A 23232-nucleotide genomic window follows, 5' to 3' on the forward strand; every position below is an offset into this window, starting at 1 on the left:
GATGTTGTAATTAATCACCTTTGATTAGCATTGAATAGCCTTGCAGCTTCAAAGCCTGGGGGAATGCTTGGTTCGGAGATGTTAGCTGGCCCTGATGGTTTCCTGTCTGGAATTTCTCCATTTTCAGAGTGTTGTTTTTTATTTACTGTCCTGATTTTAGAGGGGTTTTTTTAATACCAGGAGCCAGATTTTATTCATTTTCATGGTGGTCATGAGGGTTGTGTGTGCCAAGTTTGGTCCAATTCCATCTTTGGTGGAGTTCAGAGTGCTCTTGGATTGTAGGTGAACTATACATCCCAGTCTCTACAACTCCACAATGCCCAGGCCAATTCCCCTCCAAACCCGCCAGTATTCTCATGTGGGTTATGGGAGAGGCAGTGGGCGGGCTCATGCAAATTCCACACCATTGCAGAGAGTCATAAACACTGGGGTGTCTGTGGTGGAGGAAAAACAGGAAATCTAAAGTTGCTGTGAGTCTTTTGGGCTGTCTGGCTCCAGAAGCTTTCTCTCCTGACGTTTCGCCCACATCTGTGGCAGGCATCCTCAGAGGTTGGGAGGTATGTTCTTTCTCCCACCCTGGACATCATTCCACAAGGATATGTATCAACCCCACTTGCCTCATTTCCAACAGACCTCACCACCTCTGAGGATGCAACCACAGATGAGGGCGAAACGTCAGAAGAGAATGCTTCTGGTACATGGCCAGACAGCCCGGAAAACTCACCGCAACCCAGTGATTCCGGCCATCTTTCTCCTGCTCTCTTTGCAAGAATTCATATAATTCATATGAGTCTCCTTTGTCGAAAGAAGAGGGGTATACATAAACATAACAACAACACTATGTAACAAAATTGGAAAAAGGTGTATATGAAGCCTAAATGAATGTCATTCTTAGACTGCCATCATCATCATCATCATCATCATTGAAGTGGGAGCTTGTCTGTATAAGTGGACACATCCCAGCCAGATACACACACACACACATATGTTCACTTTCATTATGTGTATTAGGCATGTCCGATCGATGAAAAAAATGTTTCAATTCTCGTTTCTAAAGTAGGGGGCGCTGGTACTTCGATATAGAAAGTATTTCCGATTTTTTTCACCCAAAAATTTAGGATATTTCCGAAAATTTGTAATGATTCTAAATATTTCTAAATTGGCGGACGTGCATGCGCAATCGCCAAAAAAAAAAAAAAAAAGGAACCCGGGGAGGGGGGGGGACTTTCTTGAGCTATCCTCATCAACCCTAGCCCCCCCCCTTTGCGTCCATCGTGGAAGCTCCTGATTGGTTGTGGAGCGGCAGCCATATTAGGCTGCGCTAAGCTCCCATTCAAGGTAGGTTTCAGAAACAATTTTTTTTAAAAAAAATATTTTAAAAAATGTATTAAAAAAATTTTGGGGGGAAAGAAATTAACGAAACATTAACAGACAATTAGAGAATGGGCCAACAATGGTTCGAATTACATTGCTGGTTGCGCTGTGAGACAATGTCTCGGAATGTGTATCAAAAAGAGAGAACAATCCGAAATAATTCCGATATACGATTCAAAACGATTTTTTGGACATGTCTAATGTGTATAGATGAGGCGCAGTATCAGGCTCCTGCCTGTAGGTGGCAGGAGAGTGACTAATATCAGAAGCTGAGCCAATGCCTTCTAATGGGTCCAATTCCATGGGATCCTCTTTTTTCACATTATATAGCATGTCATAACATAATATTCAACCCTCCATTAGGGAAAAAAATCCCACATTTTATTGCCAAACTACACATCCCAGGATTCTGCAGGATGACACCATGGTGGCGAAAATCACAACAAAAAACTACACAGAAAAAGACAAAACACATGTATATATAAATTTTTCCTCCAACTGACATTTATTATTTCCCTTGAGAACCTTTTGCTTTAAAAAAAGAAACCCCAAAACACTTAACATCTCTTTTAAGATATCTATATATATATATACGTTTGCATGTCTGTCTGTGTGTGTGTTTGTGTATATAGGCACATAGAAAAACAGTCGCTCTTCTTGCAACAACAAGGAAGTCAACACATTCTTAATCTGTCTTTGTCATAAAAAGGAGAGAAAGAAAGAAAGAGAAGATCAGGCCTGGGCAAACGTGGGCCCTCCCTCCCTCCGGTGTTTTGGACTCCAACTCCCACCATTCCCACCCGCCTCAGGCCCCTTCCTTTTCTCCCTCAGCCGCTTAAGCAACAAAACTACATTTTTTTTAAATGAGAGCAACATCAAAACCCGAAACAAAAAGGTTTTCCAAGACACTGTTATGTTATATGGCTTTTAACGGAGAAGAGAGATAAGAAAGCCCATGTTTTGAACTCCAAACAAGGCAGCGAAAGGTCTTTTGCAAAGAAGCCCTTCCTTGCGCGAAATGAAGGGAAAGCGGAGACCGGGCTCGAAGGGGGTCTTTGGGGGGCTTTTTCCTCAGTGGGAAACCGGGGGCACCTTTGGGGCCAAGTTGTGGCCCGTTTCCTGCAAAAACAAGGCTCCAAAAAGCCTTTGTGTCGCATGCAGATCCTGTTGAGAAGTTTGGAAAAGCAGGCAAGAGGCAGCTCTTCTGTCATCCAATGCAATGTTGTGATAGTTCAGGACTACATTGCCTATCACTCCTTGGCTGGGACAGTGGTCATCGTAGTCCCAAATTATCGAAAAGATGTTCCGTTGAACCAGGCAGATTCAAGGAAAACACCGAAACGAAAACTCAACAACTCAACTCCATGCTGGCCTTGGAAATATTGGGGATCAATACATACTTATCAGCCTCTGATCAATATCGGTATTGTTTATAACTAAAGAGATGTCTTCCCAGCTTCAGCACAAAGTAAATATTCTCATTCCCATCATCCGCAGAAATGGCATAATATGGTTGGACTACAAAGCCCATCACTCCCTGTCTTGGATGATGAGCATTGCTGTCTCCGCACAATGGGAAAATGCACAGTTGAAGGAGGCCGATGCGCATGAAAAACACAGAAGAGAATGAAATTGTCCCAAGGCTGGAACATTGGGATCAATATCCCTGATCAGCAATTCTCTCTCATGGGTATTCTTAGGTTCAACGCAATGCAAATGACCCAAATTGCAAACTGGAAACTTTTACCAGTAGGTTCTTTGGATTATTTGCCCTGCTTTGAGCAGTGACTTATGCGCCAAAACGATCGCAAAGGCAGAAGATGCGCCCAAAGTAGATTCTTTTTTCCTTGGAACTTTCCCTTCGCATACGACAAAACGGCAAGAACGAAAACCCAGCGATGTGTCCCTCCCACTCCCACAATGCGCCCCCCCCCAAGCGATGCCATGCGCAGAAATCCGTCGCGCACTCACGGAGGCGGAAAAAGGAAGATTTTGGAAACAACAAGGAGGAGGAGCAACGTGGCTTTCCTTTGAAACCGGCGCCTGAAGCCAGAGTCTGTGGCTCCGAGCGCCATGGGTTCTGGGGCCGGAGCAAAGCGCATGGCGTCCCATCCCGAGTCCCACAAAAGACAAGCGCAGCTCAAGGGCGGCACACGGAGGCCGGTGGAGGGTCCAGGCGGGGGGCTCCTCTCCGGCAACAGTGGCGTGTTTTCAAGCTCAACCGGAACATAGAGATACGGGTTTCCATACATATACATAACTCATATACATGTATATATAGATATATATATGCGCCTCGGGGTTGGCAAGCGAGGCCGTCCAGGGTTAGTCGAACCCGTGCCACTCGCTCTGCTCCGAGTCGTACTCCAGCTCCGTCCCCACGCACTTCACCCCCTCCAGCAGCATCGGGGTCCCGTGGTGGCGGTCTGCAAGGGAAAGGGAAGAAGGGGGTGCCGTTAGAGGAAGGGGCCATGGGGGCAAGAGGGACCCCCAGAGAGCATCCAGCTTGTCCAAGAACAGCCTTAAGACACTATGGTAAGTAAATGAAAACTGCATTACTTCAGCAAAACCTAAAGTACAGCACACTCGGTGGAATAATGCAAAAGGAAGCAAGGAAGTCTTAGGGTAACACAGTTCTTAATCTCTGTTAAATTCCCAAATCAAATAGCAGTCTTACTTTAGACAAAGAAACAGCAATAAATCCTTAGGAGCAGTTTCCCAGATGCAGACTCGAAGCAGGCACAAGGTGAGCAAAGGCTTAGGCATTAGTTTTTTACCAGCAAGAGCTGGCTGCACCTGCTTCTGCTTTATAGTCCCGAGTCCCCTCACAGCTGCTAGGGCAGTTCCTAATTACTCAGCTGCATTTCTGGCAGCTATTCTAGCTGAACGACATCTCTGCTCTGTTTCCTTTCGCCTCTCCTGAAATGTGGGTACTTGCAAAATCTCCTCCTCAGATTCCAACTCACTCTCAGATTAATGAACACTTTCCTGCTCCCCTTCCTCTTCTGAAGAAGAGGAATCCCTAACACAGCCCAATCCTCACATGAGTGGATGGATGGATGGATGGATAGAATCATAGAACAGTTGGAAGGGACCCCAAGAGATCATCCAGTCCAGTCCTCGGATGGATGGATGGATGGATGATAGAATCCTAGAACCCTAGAGTTGTCTCCGAGACAGAGTGTGAAAGTGGAACTGTTCTGGAATCCAACAGGCAGGGAGAAGACCTTTCACCCACAAGGAGTTTAGCAACCCATGATAACATTAGCTCATCCAAGGGAGCAGCTGTCTTAGACAGAGATACCAGGCTGCTTCTGAGAAGAGAGGGGAGAGATTCAGGTGCAAGAAATCGGAAAGAATCTGTGAGAAAGAGAGGCAGAAGCAGGCCCCTCAAGGTCAAAGAAATGCGTTCATGTTTTGCAGTCCTTAAATCAGACAGAGTTCTGTTGGGATTTTATACCAGGCAACGTTGCTATCCAAGTGGAGAACTCCAGTCTCGTTCCCAGTTCAAGACCAAAGATTCATGTCATGTTTTGATGCTGGTTTTATGGATATACTTCGAGATTCATGTTCATGTTTTAATCCTTATTTCCTGGATTTACTCTCATGCTGGATTCTGAGGGTTCCTGTTCTTTGTCTCTGAAGCAGCTTGGAGCTGTTTGGATTATTGCCTTCAGATTGTTTTCCTATTACCAATTTGACCTGGCTTATTGCTTGTGTGACTTGTTTCCTTTATTTACTCTTGAATTTTACACTTCCAATTTCTTATGTTTCCCCCTTTTTAATGTGTTTTTATCAATAAATTGTTTTATTATCACATTTGGATTCTTGGTTGGTGCTGAGGGCAAGGGGAACTCCTGCTGAAGTGCAACACACCCAGAGGTGATCCAGCCCAATCCTCAGATGGATGGATGGAGGGATGGATAGATAGATAGAATCATAGAACTCTAGAGTTGGACGGAACCCCAGAAGTCATCCAGCCCAATCCTCAGATGGATGGATGGAGGGATGGATAGATAGATAGAATCATAGAACTCTAGAGTTGGACGGAACCCCAGAAGTCATCCAGCCCAATCCTCAGATGGATGGATGGAGGGATGGATAGATAGATAGAATCATAGAACTCTAGAGTTGGACGGAACCCCAGAAGTCATCCAGCCCAATCCTCAGATGGATGGATGGAGGGATGGATAGATAGATAGAATCATAGAACTCTAGAGTTGGACGGAACCCCAGAAGTCATCCAGGCCAATCCTCAGGTTGTTGGATAGATAAATGATAGATAGATAGATAGATAGATAGATAGATAGATAGATAGATAGATAGATAGAATTCTAAAACTTTAGAGTTGGAAGGGTCTCCCAAAGGTCATCCAGCCCAATCAGATAGATGGATGGATGGATGAAGGAGTCCCAGAACTCTAGAGTTGGATGGGACCCCAGAGGCCATCCAGCCCAATCCTCAGGTGGATGGATAGATAAATGTTAGATCGATAGATATAATTCTAGAACTCTAGTTGGACGGGATCCTCAGAGATTATCCAGCCCAATCCTAGAATGGATGGATAGATAAATGTTAGATAGATAGATAGATAGATAGATAGATAGATAGATAGATAGATAGATTCCTAGAACTCTAGGGTTGGAAGGGTCTCCTAGAGGTCATCAAGCCCAATTCTTGGATGGATAGTTGGATGGATGGATGGATGGATAGATGAAGGAGTCCCAGAACTCTAGAGTTGGAAGGGACACCCAGAGGTCATCCAGCCCAATCCTCAGATGGATGGATGGATGGATGGATGGATAGATGAAGGAGTCCCAGAACTCTAGAGTTGGAAGGGTCTCCCAGAGGTCATCCAGCCCAATCCTCAGATGGATGGATGGATGGATGGATGGATGGATGGATAGATGAAGGAGTCCCAGAACTCTAGAGTTGGAAGGGACACCCAGAGGTCATCCAGCCCAATCCTCAGATGGATGGATGGATGGATAGATGAAGGAGTCCCAGAACTCTAGAGTTGGAAGGGACACCCAGAGGTCATCCAGCCCAATCCTCAGATGGATGGATGGATGGATGGATGGATGGATGGATAGATGAAGGAGTCCCAGAACTCTAGAGTTGGAAGGGACACCCAGAGGTCATCCAGCCCAATCCTCAGATGGATGGATGGATGGATGGATGGATGGATGGATGGATAGATGAAGGAGTCCCAGAACTCTAGAGTTGGAAGGGACACCCAGAGGTCATCCAGCCCAATCCTCAGATGGATGGATGGATGGATGGATGGATAGATGAAGGAGTCCCAGAACTCTAGAGTTGGAAGGGTCTCCCAGAGGTCATCCAGCCCAATCCTCAGATGGATGGATGGATGGATGGATAGATGAAGGAGTCCCAGAACTCTAGAGTTGGAAGGGACACCCAGAGGTCATCCAGCCCAATCCTCAGATGGATGGATGGATGGATGGATGGATGGATGGATAGATGAAGGAGTCCCAGAACTCTAGAGTTGGAAGGGACACCCAGAGGTCATCCAGCCCAATCCTCAGATGGATGGATGGATGGATGGATGGATAGATGAAGGAGTCCCAGAACTCTAGAGTTGGAAGGGACACCCAGAGGTCATCCAGCCCAATCCTCAGATGGATGGATGGATGGATGGATGGATGGATAGATGAAGGAGTCCCAGAACTCTAGAGTTGGAAGGGACACCCAGAGGTCATCCAGCCCAATCCTCAGATGGATGGATGGATGGATGGATGGATAGATGAAGGAGTCCCAGAACTCTAGAGTTGGAAGGGACACCCAGAGGTCATCCAGCCCAATGCTAGAATGGATGGATGGATAGATAGAATCATAGAACCCTAGAGTTGAAAGGGTGCCCCAGAGGTCATCCAGCCCAATCTTTGTATGGATGGATAATTAGTTGATGATAGATAGATAGATAGAGAGAGAGAGAGAGAGAGAGAGAGATAGATAGATAGATATAGATAGATCACTAGAGTTGGAAGAGCTCCCCAGAGGTCATCCAGCCCAATCTTTGTATGGATGGATGGGTGGATAGATGGATGGATAGATGATAGAATGACAGAACCCTAGTTGGAAGGGCCCCCCAGAGGTCATCCAGCCCAATCTTCATATGAATGGATAGATAGAAAGATAGATAGACAGAGAGACAGAGCCCTAGAGTTGGGAGGGGCCCCCAGAGGCCATCCAGTCCAGGGATGGTGGACAACGCAGTCCAATACCTTCAAACATTATTCGGTTGGCGATAGTGCCAGACATGGCTGAGGGTGATGTGCTTGCAAAACCCCTTTTCTGTCCTTCCATGACCTTGGAGGGACCCGGGGGGGGGGGCACCCCAGACACTCTCTCAGCCCCGTGTTTGCTCTTCACCTTCGATATTTGCTTCCCTCTCCGGGGTTCAGAGAGAGACGCCGCTCTTATCGGGGGACGGAGACCTTCTGCGCCTCACTGAGAGCGAGGCTTAATTTCCTGGCCTTGGAAATATTTCCGCCAAGCAGGATATTAATCCAGTGTTTGCAGAAAGAGATAACATGGGTGACGGAGGCGGAAAAACAGCCCCATGGACTGTGAGCGACGGGCATTGCAGTCCCAAGGGCTCATTCCCAACAAGCTCTGCTTCCTGCCTCCGTCATGTTGGGGGGGGGGGGATTCTGGGAGTTGTAGTGCACTCACCCATGACCCGTGCCTGGACCACCACCTTGACCACGGCCCGCTCGTTGGTCTCGCTCTGGAGCACCATCTCCTCCCGCAGGACCCCCTCCTTGTGCGCCGTGTATTCGCACTTGATGCTGTAGCCTGGAGAGGGGGAGGGAGAAGAAGGGTCAGAAGGGCCCCCAAAGGCCATCCGGTCCAGCCCCACAATGCACAGGAAGACACGGCCAAAACCCTCCTGACAGATGGCCATCCGATCTCTACTTGGAGACCTCCAGAGAAGGAGACTCCACCGAACTCCTAGGTGGAAGAATATTCAACTACACTTATCTCACTTATCCAACATCAATGGGCCGGCAGAACGCTGGATAAGCGAATATGTTGGATAATAAGGAGGGATTAAGGAAAAGCCAATTAAACATCAAATTAGGTTACGATTTTACAAATTAAGCACCAAAACATCATGTTATACAACAAATTTGACAGAAAAAGGAGTTCAATACGCAGTCATGCTATGTAGCAATTACTGTATTTATGACTTTAGCACTAAAATATCACAATGTATTGAAAACATTGACTACAAAAATGCGTTGGATAATCCAGAACGTTGGATAAGCAAGTGTTGGATAAGTGAGACTCTACTGTATCAAACAGTTATTATGGATGGTAATAATTGAAAGGGGAGAAGAAGAGTCAGAAGGGGCCCCCAAAGGCCATCCAGTCCAGCCCCCATTGAACAGGAAAACACGACCAAAACCCTCCTGATAGACACCCATCCTGCTCAAAGACTTCCAGAGAAGGACACCACCAGACTCCCAGGTTGCAGCAGACTTAACCATTGAACAGATGTTATGGATGGTAATAATGTTAAAATGCCCTTGAACAACACCACCACCACGTAACACAATTTTTGTTCCTGGATTCTAAATGTCATGAATTCCTAATTGGTTCTATCATAAAAACATAGGAAAAGGTTTAATAAGGTGCCAAAACGTTGTCTTTTTGAGAGGGAGGGGCATCATCCTGCAGCAGCATATTTTGCAAGAGCTTCTCAATGAATGTCTCACCATCGAGTCTCAACCTATCCGAACCAGTTTGTGGCAGGCACAAAAACAAAGTTCCTGGGGTAGAACAACTGCAGACTATCTCAACCAGAGAAGTCAGCCATAGCAGAGCACGGGATGAACCCATCTGGACACAGCAGATTATTATTTGAGAACACAGAAATGCTGGACCACTCTCACAACCACCATATCAGACGACACAGAGAAGCCATTGAAATCCATAAGAAGCAAGTGGACAATGTCAACAAAAGAGAGGAAACCATGAAAATGAACACAATCTGGCCCTCATTATTAAAAAAAAAAAGCTCTAGAATCAGAACAGCAAATAAAGAACAACATGCTGAAAACAGAGGAATTCCAGACATGAAACAATCATGGCCAGCTAACACCTCCAAACAAAGGATTCCCCCAGGTAGGAAGAAGCCAGGCTTTGAGGCCACAGGGCCATCAAATGCTAATCAAGGTGATTAATTACAACACCCACACCTGCCTCCAACAGACAAGAGTTCTTTCTCTCTCCCACCTTGGACACCATTCCATAGGGATATATAATAATAATAATAATAATAATAATAATAATAATAATAATAATAATAATAATAATTTTATTTTTGTACCCCGCCACCATCTCCCCAGAGGGACTCGGGGTGGCTTACAGATATAAAACCAACATACAATAATATCAAATACAAAAACACACAAATAAATTTAAAAGGCATTAAAAATATATATAAACCCCAACAGACCTCCCAACCTCTGAGGATGCCTGCCAGAGATGTGGGCAAAACGTCAGGAGAGAATGCTTCTGGAACACGGCCATACAGCCCGGAAAACTCCCAGCAACCCAGTCATTCCGGCCATGAAAGCCTTCCTTCGACAATACAATCTGGATGATGTTCATTCTGTGCTTCAGTCTCATCTCTCAAACCCAGAGCGACTCCTGTTCCTGACTTTGGCGCATATGGAACTCAATCGGGGCTGGATCCGGATCCAGAAGGAAATTGCCGATATGCAAAGCAACCCACTTTCTCTCTCCCCAGAACAACTCTCAACCAGCCTGCCAATGCAATGTCTCAAAAGCCAAGCGGAATGATGCCATTCCTCATTTCGGTCCCATTGTCGCTCCATTTGAAGCAAAAAGCCCAGGGAGCGGTTTGTTTATTCCAAGCACAAAGGGCAGACGCATTCAGGGAGCAGCAACGGGGAAAGTGCCTCGTTTTTCTCCCTTCAAGAGGGACTCATTGGGGGAACAACCCCAAATTATTATTCCAATAATAATAATAATAATAATAATAATAATAATAATCAGCTGATGACCCAAAATGCAGACTGTGCAAGGAAGCCGACGAAACCATGGATCACATCCTCAGCTGCTGTAAGGAAATCGCACAGACAGACTACAAACAGAGGCACAACTATGTGGCCCAAATGATTCATTGGAACTTATGCCTCAAGTACCACCTCCCAGCAGTAAAGAACTGGTGGGATCACAAACCTGCAAAAGTATTGGAAAATGAGCACGCAAAGATACTGTGGGACTTCCGAATCCAGACTGACAAAGTTCTGGAACACAACACACCAGACATCACAGTTGTGGAAAAGAAAAAGGTTTGGATCATTGATGTCGCCATCCCAGGTGACAATCGCATTGACGAAAAACAACAGGAAAAACTCAGCCGCTCTCAGGACCTCAAGATTGAACTTCAAAGACTTTGGCAGAAACCAGTACAGGTGGTCCCGGTGGTGATGGGCACACTGGGTGCCGTGCCAAAAGATCTCAGCCGGCATTTGGAAACAACAGGCATTGACAAAATTACGATCTGCCAGCTGCAAAAGGCCACCCTACTGGGATCTGGGCGCATGATCCGAAAATACATCATACAGTCCTAGACACTTGGGAAGTGTTTGACTTGTGATTTTGTGATACGAAATCCAGCATATCTATCTTGTTTGCTGTGTCATAAGAAATAATAATAATAATAATAATAATAATAATAATAATAATAATAATAATAATAACAACAACAACAATTGACAAAATTACGATCTGCCAACTGCAAAAGGCCACCCTGCTGGGATCGGCGCGCATCATCCGAAAATACATCACACAGTCCTAGACACTTGGGAAGTGTTCGACTTGTGGTTTTGTGATATGAAATCCAGCATATCTATCTTGTTTGCTGTTTCATAATAAAATAATAATAATAATAATAATAATAATAATAATAATAATAATACATCACACAGTACTAGACACTTGGGAAGTGTTTGACTTGGGATTTTGTGATATGAAATCCAGCATGTCTATCTTGTTTGCTGTGTCATAAGAAATAATAATAATAATAATAATAATAATAATAATAATAATAATAATAATAATAATTGACAAAATTACGATCTGCCAGCTGCAAAAGGCCACCCTACTGGGATCTGCAGCATCGTCCGAAAATACATCATACAGTCCTAGACACTTGGGAAGAGTTCGACTTGTGATTTTGTGATACGAAATCCAGCATGTCTATCTTGTTTGCTGTGTCATACAATAATAATAATAATAATAATAATAATAATAATAATAATAATAATAATAATAATAATAATAATAAGCAAGAGAGTGCCTTCTTAGAATCATAGAATCATAGAATCATAGAATAGTAGAGTTGGAAGAGACCTCAAGGGCCATCCAGTCCAACCCCCCGCTAGGAAGCAGGAAATCGCATTCAAAGCACCCCCGACAGATGGCCATCCAGCCTCTGCTTAAAAGCCTCCAAAGAAGGAGCCTCCACCACGGCCCGGGGGAGAGAGTTCCACTGCCGAACAGCCCTCACAGTGAGGAAGTTCTTCCTGATGTTCAGGTGGAATCTCCTTTCCTGTAGTTTGAAGCCATTGTTCCCTTGTGTCCTAGTCTGCAGGGCAGCAGAAAATAAGCTTGCTCCCTCCTCCCTATGACTTCCCCTCACATATTTGTACATGGCTATCATGTCTCCTCTCAGCCTTCTCTTCTGCAGGCTAAACATGCCCAGCTCTTTAAGCCTCTCCTCATAGGGCTTGTTCTCCAGACCCTTAATCATTTTAGTCGCCCTCCTCTGGACGCTTTCCAGCTTGTCAGCATCTCCCTTCATCTGCGGTGCCCAAAACTGGACACAGTATTCCAGGTGTGGTCTGACCAAGGCAGAATAGAGGGGGAGCATGACTTCCCTGGATCTAGACGTTATTCCCCTATTGATGCAGGCCAGAATCCCATTGGCTTTTTTAGCTGCCGCATCACATTGTAGGCTCATGTTTAACTTGTTGTCCACGAGGACTCCAAGATCTTTTTCGCACACACTGCTGTCAAGCCAGGCGTCCCCCATTCTGTATCTTTGATTTCCATTTTTTCTGCCGAAGTGAAGTATCTTGCATTTGTCCCTGTTGAACTTCATTTTGTTAGTTTCGGCCCATCTCTCTAGTCTGTCAAGATCGTTTTGAATTCTTGACAGACTAGAGAGATGGGCCGAAACTAACAAAATGAAGTTCAACAGGGACAAATTCTTGGTAGTTGCTCCCACGTCAAACCTTTAGCATTTATAAAGAGATAAAAAGAGCCATGAGCATTTTGTAAACAATCCCAGATTATTCTTCCTCCTCCTCCATGAAAAACAGGGAGGACAGAACAGAACAGGTTTTGAATAACAGGAATACTAATACTAATAATTTTGCTGGAAATGGACACATGAAGCCCTGAGTGATGGGGTGCAGGGGGTCCGCTGGGCCCATAAGGACAACACTGGTTTTGTGTTGGAAATGGGGAATACTGGGAAATCCAGTCCTCCAAAGTCCCTCTGCCAAACACTGATAAAATTTTTCTAAACTTTGCGTAAGAGATGGAGAGATTTGCCAAAAAGATATGCTGCAGGTTGCGGGGATTCTTGGAGTCTGGTGCAGCTGGAGTCCAATGCAAGGCTTTCTGGAAGTTGTAATCTGATGCAATGGATTCTGGGAATTGTAGTCCAGTGCAAAGATTCTGGGAGTTGTAGTCCAATGCAATGGATTTCGGGACTTTCAGGCTGATGCATCTGGAGTCCAATGCAATGTATTCTGGAAGCTGTAGTTCAATGCAATGGATTCCAGGAGTCACAGTGCAATGCAATGGATTCCGGAAGTTGCAGTCTGATGCATCTGGAGTCCAATGCAATGGATTCTGGGAGTTGCAACATAATGCAATGGATCCTGGGAGTTGCAGTCTGGGGCATCTGGAGTAGAATGCAATGGATTCTGGGAGTTGTAGTCTGGTGCAGTGCATTCCGGGAGTTGTAGTCTGATGCAATGGATTCCATGACTTGCAGTTTGATGCATCTGAAGTCCAATGCAATGAATTATGGAAGCTGTACTCCGATGCAATGGATTCTGGGAGCTGTAGTCCAATGCAATAGATTCCAGGACTTGCAGTCTGATGCATCGGGAGTAGAATGCGATGGATTGTAGTCTGATGCAGAGCATTCTGGGAGTTGTGGTCCAATGCAATAGATTCTGGGAGTTGCAGTCTAGCTCATCTGGAGTAGAATGCAGTGTACTCTGGGAGTTGTAGTCCGATGCAATGGATTCTGGGAGTTGTAGTCTGATGCATCTGGAGTCCAATTCAATGGATTCTGGGAGTTGTAATCTGGTGTATCTGAAGTAGAAGGCAATGGATTCTGGGAGTTGTGGTCTGGTGCAGTGCATTTTGGGAGTTGTAGTCCATTGCAATGGATTCTGGGAGTTGCAGTGCATTTTGGGAGTTGTAGTCCATTGCAATGGATTCTGGGAGTTGCAGTCTGGTGCGGTGCATTTTGGGAGTTGTAGTCCATTGCAATGGATTCTGGGAGTTGCAGTCTGGTGCGTCTGGCACAGAATGCCAGGGATTCCGGGAGTTGTGGTCCAAAGCAATAGGTTCTGGGAGTTGTAGTCTGGTGCATCCTGAGTAGAATGCAATGTATGCTGAGCGGGTGGCTGTGCAAGGCTGCCAAGTGGCTCCTCTTTGGCCTCTCAAAGAAGAAAAGCAGGAGGAGGATTAAGGAGGGAGAGACGTGGGAGGAAGCACAGCCTGTTCTGCGCCGGAGACGCGGCACGTCCATGCGCTGCAGAGGGTGTTGCACATCGCGCACAGAAGAGGCGCACGCACAACCATCGGCAACAACAGCAAGCCCCAGGCGTGCAAGCCAGGCACTCAGCCGGCCTTGCAGAAACAAATGCATTGCGTACATTTGCTATGTATGGGACATCTAGAGTCCAAGACCTACAGGTGTTTTGGACTGCAACTCCCACCATTCCTCACAGCCTCAGGCCCCTTCCTTTTGCCCCTCAGCCGCTTAAGCGGCTGAGGGGCAAAAGGAAAGGGCCTGAGGCTGTGAGGAATGGTGGGAGTTGCAGTCCAAAACACACCTTGAAGGAAGACCCAAGTTGGCCCAGGCCTGGTCTTATTCTTATTATTCTCATCATGATCTTAAAGGAGACTCAAGGCAGAAGACAACTCTAAAAAGAACATTTTCCAAAACGTACAAGACGTAAACCCTAAAATAGAAACACAATTAAAATCACATAAAACTATGGAAACTATATGCTTTGTTGTGGAAACAAGGATTGGGGATAAATGTTGGAACAGCCCCACGTACAGTGCGTTACAGAATTCATTGCAATGGACGACAACTCCCAAAATGCACCGCGCCAGACTGCAACTCCCAGAATCCATTGCAATGGACTACAGCTCCCAAAATGCACCGCACCAGACTGCAACTCCCAGAATCCATTGCAATGGACTACAACTCCCAAAATGCACCGCACCAGACTGCAACTCCCAGAATCCTTTGCAATGGACTACAACTCCCAAAATGCACCGCACCAGACTGCAACTCCCAGAATCCATTGCAATGGACGTCAACTCCCAAAATGCACCGCACCAGACTGCAACTCCCAGAATCCATTGCAATGGACTACAACTCCCAAAATGCACCGCACCAGACTACAACTCCGAGAATCCATTGCAATGGACTACAACTCCCAAAATGCACCGCACCAGACTGCAACTCCCAGAATCCATTGCAATGGACTACAACTCCCAAAATGCACCGCACCAGACTACAACTCCGAGAATCCATTGCAATGGACTACAACTCCCAAAATGCACCGCACCAGACTGCAACTCCCAGAATCCATTGCAATGGACTACAACTCCCAAAATGCACCGCACCAGACTACAACTCCGAGAATCCATTGCAATGGACTACAACTCCCAAAATGCACCGCACCAGACTGCAACTCCCAGAATCCATTGCAATGGACTACAACTCCCAAAATGCACCGCACCAGACTGCAACTCCCAGAATCCATTGCAATGGACTACAACTCCCAAAATGCACTGCACCAGACTGCAACTCCCAGAATCCATTGCAATGGACTACAACTCCCAAAAGCCTGGATGTGACCAAGGCGTGTACGGCCATGGCCAGATGGCGCTTCTCAAGGCATGGCCGCAGCTGGCGCACTGCAAAATAGTTCCCCCAAGTCCCATTTCGGAGAGGTGGTCCAGAAGGATACCGTGGTCGATGGTATCGGACACTGCGGAGAGGTCTGAGAGAATTTATTTATTTTATTTACAGTATTTCTTTCCCGCCCTTCTTTCTCATCCCGAAGGGGACTCAGGGCGGATTACAATGAACACATATATGGCAAACATTCAATGCCAACAGACAAACAACATATATAGACAGACACAGAGGCATTTAAAAAATTTTTCCAGCTTCACGATTCCGGCCACAGGGGGAGCTGTTGCTTCACTGTCCACTAGTGGCTGTACTTCCTCATTCCTTTCCTCGTGTTTTGCTGGCAGTTTTATGATGTTGTAAATTAGTTAAATTAGCCTGCCACATAAAGCGTACCTAAATTTCCCTACTTGACAGATGCAACTGTCTTTCGGGGCTGCATAGGTCAACAGCAAGCCGGGCTATTTAATGGTCGGGGGCTTAACCCGACCCGGGCTTCGAACTCATGACCTCTCGGTCAGTAGTGATTTATTGCAGCTGGTTACTAGCCACCAGAGGAAGGCCTGATGCAGGGCCAAAACCGGTCGTGGCAGACTTATTCTTCTCGGCATTGGAATACACAACGCCGACTGCATTTCAATGTATACTGGACAACCCATTTGAGGTTGTTTGTTATTACTGTGAATTTAACGCCGACTGCATTTCAATGTATATTGGACAACCCATTTGATGTTGTTTGTTATTACTGTGAATTTAAATGGTATAACTAATTTGCCAAACATATTGTTTACTGAACTGGTTTATTTTCAATTGTATAAATAGTAGGTCATTTGTGTTTGAGAGTACTAGCCAGCTATGCCACAGAAGGAGGCTTTGAAGCAGAGGCTGGATGGCCATCTGTCGGGGGTGCTTTGAATGGGATTTCCCTGCTTCTTGCCAGAATGGGGTTGGACTGGGTGGCCCCACCAGGTCCCTTCCAACTCTAGGATTCCAAGTCGGATGTTTGTACCTCATAGCCTTGGAATGGACCCCAAAGGCCATCCAGTCCAGCCCAGTTCTTAACTGTGAGCTGTTTGCAAGGCAGATGTTTGTAACACAGGGACTACATGTCTATTGCCCCCCCCCCCCCCCCGGTGAAGCTATTCCAGGATGTGAGACTGACCTTCAGCGTGTGGGGCGATGCTGAGGACGCGGAGGTGGAGGCTGGCGAGGGGGGCGGCACAGACTTCCCGTCCCAGCAGCGGCACAAAGGGCAGCACAAAGGTGATCTCGTACTTGTGCAGGATCTTCAGGAAGCCCACCTGCAAGGAGGGAGGGAGGGAGGGAGGAAGGAAGGAAGGAAGGAAGGAAGCGGAGGATGAGGCCGAGCACCAACACAGGGAAGGAGACCCCAGAATATGTGACTCCGTGCCCAACGTACACACAGGCGCATTTGCAACACATGGGCATTTTTTATTTTTATTTTTAAACTTATATGCCGCCACTCCCCTAGGGCTCGGGGCGGCTTACAAGAAAGGCTAAAATCTAACAATTTAAAAACAGCTTTAAAATATATATTTTTTAAAAAAATCTCAAAAACACTCCCCCAGGGCTTGGAGTGACTTACAAAAACAGCTAAAATCTAAGCAATTTAAAAACAGCAATAGCGGAGATCAAAAGCCTGCCGAAATAGGTGTGTCTTACATGCCCTGCGGAAGGCCGACAAGTCCCGCAAGGCACGGACTTCAGGCGGCAGAGAGTTCCAGAGTGATGGGGCCACTGATGTAAAAGCTGTTGAAGTGGGAATGACTGTATATAGAGTTGTTTAAATGTAACTGAGTTATAGTGTTGCAATGTGAGCTGGAGATTGCATCATGCACCGTCTGCTGTCCACTATGCGAGTGTGTAAAGATTTAACTGTATATTGCATCAGACAGCAGAGGTGGTTATAAATAGCTCCCTGTGTTATCTGTTCTCTCTCTGCCCTCTGCTCTCTGCCTCTCTGCACTCTGTCTGCATATATTGTCTTGAGAGTTTTCCGTTTGTTAGTAAATCTTTTGTAGATAGCCAAACAGGCTTCAGCCTCTTTATTGGTGCCAGTGATTCTTCGTTGATCTTCCGCTGCATGTGTGTTTATCCAAACCGTGTGCTCTGAGAAAAGCTCTGCGTCTAGTTGCTGTTAGGCGCAAGGTCTTAAAACTGGGGACTGCCAACAGGTCTTGGTCCTCAGAACGGAGGGATCTCTGGGGTTGGTAGGGGGTGAGGCGGTCCCGCAGGTACATCGGCCCTAGACCATGTAAGGCCTTGAAGGTAAGTACAGTGGAGTCTCACTAATCCAAGCCTCGCTTATCCAAGCCTCTGGATAATCCAAGCCATTTTTGTAGTCAATGTTTTCAATATATTGTGATATTTTGGTGCTAAATTCGTAAATACAGTAATTACAACATAACATTACTGCGTATTGAACTACTTTTTCTGTCAAATTTGTTGTATAACATGATGTTTTGGTGCTTAATTTGTAAAATCATAACCTAATTTGATGTTTAATAGGCTTTTTCTTAATCCCTCCTTATTATCCAAAATATTCGCTTATCCAAGCTTTTGCCGGCCCGTTTAGCTTGGATAAGTGAGACTCTACTGTACCATCACTTTGAAAGTGATCCGGTGCTCAATTGGTAACCAGTGCAGCTCTAGTAGGATTGGTGTTATGTGGCATCTCATCGGGACTCCCGCAAGAAGTCGAGCAGCTGCATTTTGTACCAACTTGAGCTTCCGGATCACCGACAAAGGAAGGCCAAAGTAGAGGGCGTTACAGTAGTCCAGCCTTGAGACGACCATGGCCTGGCTCACCGTAGCCAGGTCGTCCCTTGACAGATGGGGGCCCAGCCGTCTAACCTGCCGCAGGTGAAAGAAGGCGGTTCTACTAATGGCGGAGACCTGGGCTTCCATTGTCAGTAAAGGGTCCAAGAGGACTCCCAGACTCTTTACCAATGATGACGGGCATAGCGCCTCGCCATCCAGGGTTGGCAACTGGATATCCCCACTGCCCAGTCGACCCAGCCATAGGATCTCCGTCTTTGCTGGATTCACCCTCAACCTGCTGGCACGCAGCCATCCAGTAACAGCCTCAAGGCATTGATGAAAGTTATCAGGTACAGAGTCCTGCAAAATATCCAAGCAAAACGGCCAGGCGGGCAGCTCCCACAACCCAGAGCTGCAGTAGTACAGTTGCACAACCCCCTCTCACAAGCGTATTGCCCTCGTTCCCCAATTGTTTTTCTACACTCATATCACATTAAGTAAAAGGAGAGCTGGAAAAGTAAGGCAAGTCCTGGGTGTGTTGGAGAAATCACCATCATGCATGTGTGATTCTATTTTCTTTTGGATTATCCTTTTCATATACTGCAGCCAAGTTGCCTGTACCTGTGTGATGCTTTTGCACAAGCTTTCGAGAGTAAACTATTTTGTTGTTGTTGTTATGTTAACCAGTTGATGTGGCATTTTGATTTGGTGTATTTATTTTCATTTTTGAGTTTTAGAAAAGCCTTAAAAACATAGCTATGTGCTCAGGCTTTTAACGAATAAACGACAAAGACGACCCAGACTGATGTATGGATAAAGTACGAGTATATTGGATGAATGGATTTTAAGCGTATGTTTTATATTTTATACTGTATTTAACTGTTTGTAATAGATTTTATATGCTGTTTGTTTTTAATGATGTGTCGGCATCGAATTGTTGCCAATTGTACGCCGCCCTGAGTCCCTTCGGGTGAGAAGGGCGGGATAGAAATATTGGAAATAATAAATAATAATAATCATTTATATCCTGCCCTTCTCACCCGAGGGGACTGTACAAAGTGAATTCAAAATGTACTGACTCCATTTTGTCAGTCTTTATTTCAGCCAATTCTTCTCTCATTTTTGCAAAATTGGAGGCGTTCCAGGATGGAAAGGAGAACGGATAATAATAAACGTTTCATTGCCCCGCGGGGAGCAGCACCGGGCAGATCTGCCCAAGAGATAGGAAAGGAACATGCTTTTTAACATCGACATTAGTTAATCCGGAGTTTTGGAGTCGGGTGCCATCTCTACGCAGGTGACACTCGCCTCTACTACTCTTTTCCACCTCATTCCTAGGAAGCCCCCCCGCATGATGGACCAGTGCTGTGATAGCCTGGATGTGGGCCAGCAAGCTGAGGTTTAATCCAGACAAGGCGGAGTCCTCCTGTCAGTCATGGGGCTGATCGTGGGGGGGTCTCAGGTGGCAACCTGTGCTTGATGGGGCTGCACTCCCCTTGAAGTCACAGGTCCATTGCAGCTTTGGGTGACAGGGTGGGTTTTAAAAACATCAGCTCCGCAGCACCCTGATTTATTGGTGATCCTTTGACTCTCACCAATTCATCCTTGGTCAGACTGCTTGCCCGTCTGGAGAAGCAGTACCGACAAACGACACCTCAGTCGCAAATCAGCTGAATGCAGCGGGTCTAAAGACTTTATTCCATATATTTATTTACAGGATTTATATTCCGCCCTTCTCACCCCGAAGGGGACTCAGGGCGGATCACATGACACATATAGGCAAACATTCAATGCCTTTTAACATAGAACAAAGACAAGACAAACATAGGCTACGAGCGGGCCTCGAACTCATGACCTCCTGGTCAGAGTGATTCATTGCAGCTGGTTGCAGCTGGCTTGCTCTCCAGCCTGCGCCACAGCCCAGAGCCCATATATACAAAGGTATATATATACAAAGGTATTTACAAGCAGCAAAGTCTATCGCTCATTGCAGACATGCTTTCTCCTTACCGATCAGCAAAGCATGCACACACTACTGATACCCTGTTCCCCCTAAAATAAGACATCCCCAAAAATAAGACCTAGTAGAGGTTTTGCTGAATTGCTAAATATAAGGCCTCCCCCAAAAGTAAGACCTAGCAAAGTTTTTGTTTGGAAGCATGCCCGCCAAACAGAACACCAGAGCATGCAGGATCGGTAAATGTACGTACCATAAACTGTTGAACATGGAAATAATGGTAGTAATAAGAAATTTTTGATAGGACTCACAGTTTGTCTGATTATGCTGGTTTATGATGACAACTACTGTACTGTATATAGTAAGTGTTCATTTTTTTGTTCAACAATAAATGTGAATTCTTCTTCACGGAAAAATAAGACATCCCCTGAAAATAAGACCTAGAGCATCTTTGGGAGCAAAAATTAATACAAGACACTGTCTTATTTTTGGGGAAACATGGTAAGAGTACATTCCACAGCAGAATGACAAACGTCCTGTCAGACTGGAAGTCACGACCTATTGGCTCTTGCAGGCCATCACTCAAACTGGCCTGCTGTTAACAGTTAAGTTGCTGGAACACATGTCCGGTGTACACAGTTGCAAACAGTAAAAAACACCTGATTCATCATTTCACCCTTACACCCAAAATAAACCAACGGGGGGGGGGGGGGGTCCTCCTGGACTCAGCAATGATGCTTGATGCTCAGGTGTCGGCGGTGACTGGGAGGGCCTTTACACAATTAAAACTTGTGCGCCAACTGCAACCGTAAGAAGCATGACCAGGGTGGTCCACGTCTTAAGTCACATCCGGAATGGACTACTGCAATGCACTCTACGTGGGGCTGCCTTTGAAGACGGCCCAGAAACTGCAATTGGTGCAAACGTTGGCAGCCAGGCTTCCAACTGAAGCTAACTATAGGTCCATGCCCGACCATCTCTAGTCTGACCATGCCCACCATATTCCTGGTGACTGGTTGTTGAGGTTGGATTTGATACATTTTTAACGTTGTTTTTTATACCCTGCTGTTTTGTAACTGTTATAATTGACTATTATATTTTATTATGTTTTAAACTGCGTTTTAGTTAGTTTGTATTATCTGGGCTTAGTCCCGCCTGTAAGCTGCCCCGAGTCTCTTCGGTGAGATGGTAGAGGGGTAGAAAAATAAAATTATTATTATTAAACATAATAATAATAATAATAATAATAATAATAATAATAATAATAATTTATGCGCCGGGCTGTGGCGCAGGCTGTTGAGCAACCAGCTGCAGCCAGCTGCAACAAATCACTCTGACCAAGAGGTCATGAGTTCAAGGCCAGCTCGGAGCCCCGTGTTTGTCTTGTCTTTGTTCTATGTTAAGGCATTGAATGTTTGCCTTATATGTGTAATGTGATCCGCCCTGAGTCCCCTTTGGGGTGAGAAAGAAGGGCGGAATATAAATGTTGTAAATAAATAAATAACTTAATAATAATGGTGACTGACAAAGTTCTGGAACACAACACACCAGACATCACAGTTGTGGAAAAGAAAAAGGTTTGGATCATTGATGTCACCATCCCAGGTGACAGTCGCATTGACGAAAAACAACTGGAAAAACTCAGCCGCTATCAGGACCTCAAGATTGAACTTCAAAGACTCTGGCAGAAACCAGTGCAGGTGGTCCCGGTGGTGATGGGCACACTGGGTGCCGTGCCGAAAGATCTCAGCCGGTATTTGGAAACCATAGACATTGACAGGATTACAATCTGCCAACTGCAAAAGGCCACCCGACTGGGATCTGTGCGCATCATCCGAAAATACATCTCACAGTCCTAGACACTTGGGAAGTGTTCGACTTGTGATTTTGTGATACGAAATCCAGCATATCTATCTTGTTTGCTGTGTCATAATAAAATAATAATAATAGTAGTAGTAGTAGTAGTACAGTAGAGTCTCACTTATCCAACACTCGCTTATCCAACGTTCTGGATTATCCAACACATTTTTGTAGTCAATGTTCTCAATATATCATGATATTTTGGTGCTAAATTCGTAAATACAGTAATTACTACATAACATTACTGTGTATTGAACTACTTTTTCTATCAAATTTGTTGTATAACATGATGTTTTGGTGCTTAATTTGTAAAATCATAACCTAATTTGATGTTTGATAGGCTTTTCCTTAATCTCTCCTTATTATCCAACATATTCGCTTATCCAACGTTCTGCCGGCCCGTTTACGTTGGATAAGTGAGACTCTACTGTAGTAGTAATAATAATATATTTTTCGTGTCAGGAGCAACCGGAGTTGCTTCTGGAGTGAGAGAATTGGCTGTCTGCAAGGACGTTGCCCAGGGGACGCTGCCCGGATGTTTGGATGTTTTTACCATACTTGTGGGAGGCTTCTCTCATGTCCCTGCATGGAGCTGGAGCTGACAGAGAGAGCTCATTCATGCTCTCCCCAGGTTGGATTCGAACCTTGCAGCCTTCAGGTCAGCAACCCAACCTTCAAGTCACGAGGCTTTTATCCCCTTGGCCACTGGAGGCTCCTAATAATAATAATAATAATAATAATAATAATAATAATAATAATAATAATGGTAATAAGTAAGAAGCAAACAGGGAAAAGTGAGACCAGATGGATGCACAACAAGGGAGGAAAGGGAGAGCAAGGGGAAGACTCTACCTGTCTTTCTCTCCCGTTGGTTCTGTTGCTTCTGCACTGAAGCAAAAGAGGTTTGTTCCCATAATCAGGCTGTTCCTGGAATGCGGCTCACATAATTGGTTTTTGCATCCAAAAAGTCATTAGGCTTCGCGTGAGCATCAACAGCAGGAGAGGAAGAAGAAGAAGGGGGGGA

At 45.5% G+C, this 23232-nt stretch overlaps 1 protein-coding gene across 1 annotated transcript in view; it reads right to left on the reverse strand.

Moving 5' to 3' along the window:
* Positions 1 to 1856: 1856 nt before the first annotated feature.
* adissp (adipose secreted signaling protein) overlaps positions 1857 to 23232 on the reverse strand; it is a 60412-nt gene continuing 39036 nt past the window's right edge. The window contains exons 4-6 of the mRNA XM_062983551.1: positions 16773 to 16911; positions 8071 to 8193; positions 1857 to 3800 (exon numbers count right to left, since the gene is read on the reverse strand). Coding sequence (XP_062839621.1) covers positions 3700 to 3800; positions 8071 to 8193; positions 16773 to 16911 — 363 coding nt within the window. The 3' untranslated portion in view covers positions 1857 to 3699. The remainder of the gene's footprint in view (positions 3801 to 8070; positions 8194 to 16772; positions 16912 to 23232) is intronic.

The sequence above is a fragment of the Anolis carolinensis genome, chromosome 5 (assembly GCF_035594765.1).
Source record: "Anolis carolinensis isolate JA03-04 chromosome 5, rAnoCar3.1.pri, whole genome shotgun sequence".
NCBI classification, from domain to species: Eukaryota; Metazoa; Chordata; class Lepidosauria; order Squamata; family Dactyloidae; genus Anolis; species Anolis carolinensis.